This window comes from Melozone crissalis, unplaced genomic scaffold (genome assembly GCF_028551555.1).
Source record: "Melozone crissalis strain CALT ecotype California unplaced genomic scaffold, PUWL_Pcris_2 ptg000036l_1, whole genome shotgun sequence".
In the NCBI taxonomy this organism is placed as follows: Eukaryota; Metazoa; Chordata; class Aves; order Passeriformes; family Passerellidae; genus Melozone; species Melozone crissalis.
The window spans coordinates 16,170,436-16,177,291 of record NW_026535814.1 but is presented as its reverse complement, the minus strand read 5'-3'; the positions used below and the strand labels follow the sequence as shown (position 1 = coordinate 16,177,291).

Here is a 6,856-nt window from a genome sequence, read left to right as displayed (position 1 = left end):
ATGTTTCATTTAGAAATAATCTTAATTAAAAAAAAAAAACTAGTAGAAAATCTGTGAGTATATGAGCTGGTAAAGTCAACTGAATCTAAAGAAAGAGAAATTGCTATTTAAAAACAAAAGTCACACGAATTTTTATTTCTTTGGTGCAAAACTTGCCTGCTGCTTAACTTGTCTGTTTAAAAATAAAATTCACATTTATTGCTTACTTATTTGGAATAAAAAACCTGCCTGCAATTCTTTTCACATCATACAACGACTGGTGGTTTTGTGTGCTATGGGTCCAGGGGTTTGAAGTTCAGCAGAAGAATCCCCCTCCAGCAACCTTTTGGCCTGTTCCTTGCCTTTCTTCTCCTCTTGCTCGTTTCCTGGAGAACGAAGGCAGTCAGGGCTGATGTATCGCTGTGTCCCCCTTGCCTGCACCACACGGTGTTCATTAAAAACTTGCTGCTAGCAAGGGCCCGATCCAGCCCTCCTGGAAGTCATTGGAAAGCTGTCTATTGACGTCATGGGGACGAGGAGCATACTAATGCATGCCAGTACCTTCGCTAATGCGGCCAGTCCTGTTAACAACACCCAAGTTGTTCACGGGATTAACAGCAATCAATCAAGCCCTTTGAAAGGCACGTTAAAAGCCAAAGCCTGGTCTGCAAGCCCTTTCTCGAAGGAGGTGTGGACATACCTGTGGCTGGTCCTGCTGCATCCTTCTGCTCCCGGCCTGGCCGTGCCCCTGCCTTTTTCCAGCCTTGTGAATTTTGGGGTATCGTATTTCTTCTGAGGAGGCAAAAATTGATGGCCACCTCCCCCCAAAATAAATGGTGATTGTGTTCTTAAAAAAAAAAAAAAAAAAAAAAAAAAAGAAAAAAGAAAAGAAAAAGAAAAGGAAAAAGAGGGGAAAAAAGGAAAAAAAAGACACACTAATCGGAGTGAGAAGCAGGAGAAAATGGGTCTGCAAATGGCTGTGGGAAGGGGCTGCTTTTTCCCTGCAAGTACAGAAAAAAAAAAAAAAAAAGTGAAGTGCTTTATTTTGGTCCCAAGCAGATAAATAATATTTACTGTCCTGGGAAAACTGAAGCCTGTTACAAAAGACCTTATCCTTACAAAATTCCTCTGGACTTCTCTGCTTCTGGAGTGTTGAACTGGACCCACTGTGATTACACCGGGAACATTTCTCACTGGGGAACTGTTCAGCAAAAGCTGGTTTATAGATAACCATTTCACTCCTCCTTTGCCTGTATCTGTTTAAAATCTGCCACAGCCCCTTGTACATGTGTAAAGGTGCTTGTGGGGTATAGCTTATTTCCACCCACAGCAGCAGCTGTGTTCATCTTGGAGCCCTTGTAGCAATATTTGTGTCCGTATTATTTCATCCTGCCACCCCTCACAGCTGTGCCTGTGCACCAGGGGGCTGTACTTGAACAGCATCCATTTCTAAATGACTATACTTACGGCTCTGTGAAAACGGGGCGTGGACCAGCTCAAAGTTTTAAAAAATAGAGATTGTTATAAAAGGGACACCCGCACTGAGAGGCAAAATGACTCTTTTTACTGCCCTGGTCTTTTTAATTGGTTTTCATTTGGGATAAGCCGTGATTGCGGGCAGAGTGGCCTGCTCGTGGACAAGGTGCTAACAGAGCTATCGCTGGGATGGATCAGCGCCGGATGTTGTTTCACTTTTCACTGTTGTGGATATTTCTTCTTTAAAAAAAAAAAAAAAAAAAAGGTTTAGTCCTCCTAGTTCTATCACGGGTGTGGTTTCAGGATCAGAAAGAGCGGATATTAGGATTTTTAAGGGGTGAGGAGGGGGGGAAGGGGGGGAAGGAAGGCTGAAAGATTTTGTTTCGTGTGGGTTTTGTTGTTGTTGACATTCTTTTATCACATTCCAAGGCACAAGGCAGGATTTGAAAACAGGTGAGTCACGGGGCTGGGAATTTGGGAGCGGGGCTGTCTGAGGGTTTTACCCTCCCCGCGCTCCTGGGCTGTCACATCTCCGTGCTTGCAGCCTTTAAAGGTTGCAGGAGCCTGCCCAGGAAGGGAAGACGGGCAGAGCAGCCCCCTCGCCCCCCCGACTTGGACTCCGGCGCACAGCACGGCTGGTCAGACGGCAGACAATGCGCGGTGCCTGCCACCAGCCCGGCACCAGGCGGCTGACAGCCGCTGCTGCCCGTCAGCGCCCCAAGATATTGAAAGAGCCGTAAAAGGCAGCGCAGGCTGCCGGGGGCTCCGCTCGGCTGTGCCCCCAGGTGCGGGCCCCCGGAGGGTGGCAGGGGAGGCTCCTCGGGGCCGCTCCCGTCCCGCCCCCGCCCGCAGCGCTCCCCTCGCAGGGACCGGCGCTGGCCCTGGAGAGGGGCGCAGTCCTGCCGCCCCCGATCCACCCCCGCTCCTCTGCTGGCAGGACACGGGAGCGCTCTCAGGCGCAGGAGGAGTTGGAATAGCCGAGCCACCGGCAATGGGGTGATTTTATTTTTTTTAAAAGGTTTTTGGTTTTGTTTTTAACGGGAGGCGGAGGGGACGGAGGACGGTGGGGTGGGGGGGGGGTTGGCAGGACACTGCCTTCCTTCTCTGTCATCAAAACAAAAGCCAAATAAAGTGGAAAGGCGGCAAAGCTCGCTCCTTTCTTTTGTTTGTTTGCTTGTTTGTTTGTTTTTAAAACCGAAATTAAAAATAAATAAATAAATAAAATAAATAAATCCCGCTCAGTAAAGCAGGCAGAGGAAGGGTTGAAATTTTAAACCAACAAACCTCCTTCCCCCGCCGCTGCCCCTTCCGCCGGCAGCCACACGTGTCACCTGCGCTCCCGGGGGACGGGCGGCCGGGGGGGGTCCCGCTGCCAGCCCCGCTCCCCCTGCCCAGCTCCCCGGGGCCTCGCCGCCCCCGCCGCGGGGCTGCGCTGCCGCCGGCGCCGCCAACAATGGCCGGGCCGGGCCCGGGGCGGCGGGGGCTGCGGACACCCCCGGGGCCAGCCCGGCACGACACGGCACGGCACGGCACAGGGGGTTCAGGCCAGGTAACTCGCAGGCTGCTCCGAGCTCGCCTGCTGCTGCTCCTCCATCCCCGCGCCGCTCGCACCGGCGAGCGGGAGAAGCGGAGAAAAGGGAAAGCGGATGGAAAAAAGAACAAGGGGGGAAAACGCTCTGAGCGCACGCAGAGCCGTGGTTCGTTACTGTCCGGATTACTGTTGTTGGTATTTGGGGGACAAGGGGGAGTTGTGTCCTTAATCCGAGGCTCCCTGCCCTCCCCACCCCCAGATGCTGTGAAAGAAGAGCTGATTTCGTCTCCACCATACAGTACACTTTGTCTAGAGAGCATTGTTCGGACAAGCAACTCCCGATCACTGATGACTACAAAATACGATTTATGTTTCCATCAGAGACAGACAAAATATCCTGATGGCTTGAAAGTCGGGCAAGAAAACCTTACTTAATCAATCCCTTTCCAATATACACACGCACATACACACATACACACACAGAGCCCGTATAGGAGATAACGCCCGCACCGACTGTACATGACATAAATATCGGCAGCACGAAAATTAACAACACTCATTTCGATATTTTTTACTCTCTTCAAAGCACTACAATAATATAGTTTGTGCTTTTCTAGTTTGATGTCATCATCAGTAACATAATTTATATTTAAAAATAAAAGAGAGAGCTTAAAGAGCATGCATTTTTTTTTAGATGCAACATGAACAGATATAGTAAAGAGAGCTTGTAACATCACAATCACAACAACAACAGCAAAAGCAACCTCTGAGCCGGGGGGTTCATCCGTATCTGAACTGCTTTTTATTATCATTTGCGAAATTAGAATAAGAGTAAATAATAAGTAAGAGGCATCATCATAACAGAAAGAAGTCAGAACACCTTGGGTTTGGGGTTTTTTTCCCCTTTCAAATAAAAGGCAGATTTCCCGATGATCACTGAAATTATAACGACAGCGATTGATCGGAGGGCTTGCAAAGGAAAAGGAAAAAAAAAAATCATCATCATTGGTCCTAAAAACGCAACCGTTCCCCTTTGCTCACTTGGCACAATAGAAATTGACTGTCTCTCAAAGAGCCATGCGCCTAGTGCTATTTATAGCCAGGGGCTGTGTTGGAAGATACCATTGAGCCTCTGCCGGGCAGACAGACAGGGGGGTGGTTGGATGGGAGGAGGGGGTTTAGCCAGAGTAGAGGCAAAAGCAATCCCCCACCCCTAGCCTCCCTTCCCCGTACACACACACATCCACACACTCACACCCCACCCCCTAGTCTGGCTGGGAATTTGAACCGATCCAGCCTGTTTAAACGGAAAGGACACAGATCTTCAATGTAAAAAAAAAATCAGATCAGACCCAGAGAGAGAGAGAGAGAGAGAGAGAGAGAGAGAGAGAGAGAGAGAGAGACAGAGAGGGAGGAGTGTGTGTGTGTGTGAGTGTGTGTGTGTGTGTGTGTGAAAGAGGGAGAGGGAGCGAGAGAGCGAGAGAGAGGGAGAGAGAGAGGGAGAGAGAGGGAGGGAGAGAGAAAAGAAGAGGGGGAAAAAAAGGAAAGAAGATTTTCTCTATGTATATAAAGATGGCCACGTTAGCAAACGGACAACCAGACAATACCAGCCTGAGTAGCAATCACAGCAACCCCAGCACCAACGGGCATATGAACGGATTAAACCATAGTCCCGGAAACCCATCCACCATCCCAATGAAGGACCACGATGCCATTAAGCTCTTTATTGGGCAGATCCCCCGTAACCTGGACGAGAAAGACCTCAAACCGCTCTTCGAGGAGTTCGGGAAGATCTATGAACTGACGGTGCTGAAGGACAGGTTCACTGGCATGCACAAAGGTGAGTTACCTCCTGAACTTTCCCGGGAGAGATCGGGAGAGAAAGGCAGGCTCCCTCTCTCTCCCCGTCTCTCTCTTTCTCCCTCTCTCTTTCCTTTCGATTTCATTTCATTTTATTTCATTTTTGGTTGGCCCGGGGGCGGAGGCGGCAGGCTGGGGGGGCAGGGAAAGAAATAATAGACCCATCCTGGGAAGAGAAGAGCGAGAGTCAGGGCAGGGAGTCAGCTCCGTTCGGCTCGTTTGTTAGCATTTTTTATTTCTTTCCCCGCTTTTTTTGGGGTGAGAGGCAGCTCCCGGGGAGCGCCGGGCGAGCGGCGGCGCGGGCGCGGGGCCGGCGGCAGCTGTCCGCGGTGCTGAAGCCGGAGCGGCTGCTCTGTGTTTACCTTCGGGAGCCGCTCTCCGTCAGCCCAGGGGTGTGTGTGTCCGTCTGTCTGTCCCTGGGTTTGCTGGCAACCCCCGATTTTACAACTGTTCCGTATCTGGCACCGGCGGCTTTTTCTTTTCTTTCTTTCTTTCTTTCTTTCTTTCTTTCTTCTTCTTTTTTTTTTTTTCTTTTTTTCCCCTCAAATTTTTGGTAGTTTTTTTATTTTTACTGCTGTCACACTTATTATTTGTAGTCTTCTACAAAGCAAGAAGTGGAGGAGAGTGAGTTGCTCCGGGGGAGACTGTTTCAGTTTGGTTCTATTCAACACGGGAACAGGGATATAAACAACAATAAAGAAGCCCGTCTCAAGCGGGGCAGGGGTGTGTGCACAAAATCACGGCATGTGTGCTCGTGTGGGAGAAGGCAAGACAGAAAGGACAGGTGGCAGCTTAGTTCCAGAGGGAAGAAGTCTCTGACCAGGCATATTCCAAGCACTACTTTAATGTGCCCGAAGTCCATGCCGGGAACTTTTTAGGTTTTCTCTAAAGGTAGTGGAGATGTACTCCTCACACGATGCCTCACTTGCTCCATCTCTGCCCGCTCATTTCCCTGCTCAGCTTAGGCTCTCCGGAGGTGCCTGTCAGATTAGATGGTGCTCTGTTTTGGGGGTGGGGGAGGGTGTGTGTAGTGGGGGAGAGATGCTCAGATCCTCGGGTAGGAAAGTAGGACTCGCAGGGAGGAAGTTGAAGGTAATTTGCATGGCAGTTCCTCTTAGAAATAGGAGAAAGGCAGAAGTGATATAAGCCACCTTATTAACTCATATTCTGTGTGTATGTGTACGTGTATGTGTATGTGTGTTTATATTTTATTTATTTTTTAAAAAGAAAAGGGAAAAGAAAAAGACCGGGTCAGAAGTAATTGGGGTGTGACTCCAGATTTAGTGCAGGAGGAGAAAGCGTTTTGCACGGGGCCACGGGGAGAGTGGAAGTTGTACCTTTTACAGGACAGCTTCAGTACTAGTGTCTAGTCCAGCTTGGCAGACTCAGTCAGCAGTAATGGCATTACTGGCTTCCCAGCTTTCCAGATGCCTTGGCGAGTTGTAAATCTTGAACTTAATGGCATGTTCACCAAGCATCTCTTCCCCCTTCCCACTCACTCCCTTCCTTGCTTCCACTCTCAGGAAACGCGAATGAAAATATACCCTGACAGTGCAAAGTACCAGCTTTACACAGGCTGGAGAAAATGTCCAGGGCTCGGGGACTAGAGACTCAGTCTAAGTTACAGGATATTTCTCCCATCCTTACTTGCCGGTCGCTTCAACCACCCTTCTCATTTTTAAAATGATCAGTGTAGCTCTTTCGAACCTTGCTTTCTTTTCAGACTGTCTTCCTAGAAGCCACATCAAGGTCCGATTGGCATTATTCAAACATGACACCCGTGCTACTATAATAATTATTAATAATAGCAATAAAAATAATAGTAAGAAGTGCAGGGAAGGAAAGGTCCTGAGAGATTTCATCTAATAGTGAGAGTAGACACTGAGCTCGTGTGTGTGTGCATGTGTTTGCAAAAATTATCTAAGGTTTCTATAAAATAAAAATAACAGCAGTAAAAGCTACACTGAAGAGAATCACTCAACATAGTGTAGAGGAAATCTTTGAGCTAAC

General features: G+C 48.8%; 1 protein-coding gene across 14 annotated transcripts in view; it reads left to right on the top strand.

The window, feature by feature from the left end:
* The first annotated feature begins 4,195 nt into the window (after positions 1-4,195).
* Positions 4,196-6,856, top strand: part of CELF4 (CUGBP Elav-like family member 4) — a 713,118-nt gene continuing 710,457 nt past the window's right edge. For 6 of the 14 annotated variants that reach the window (XR_008483560.1, XM_054283218.1, XM_054283229.1 and 3 more), the window contains exon 1: positions 4,197-4,826. Coding sequence is in view for 13 of the 14 variants with exons in the window: in XM_054283218.1 (XP_054139193.1) it covers positions 4,547-4,826 (280 nt within the window). In the remaining variant the exon portion in view is untranslated. Of the gene's footprint in view, positions 4,827-6,856 lie in introns of all 14 variants that reach the window. The other 8 variants (XM_054283228.1, XM_054283220.1, XM_054283221.1 and 5 more) reach the window with 3 other exon arrangements.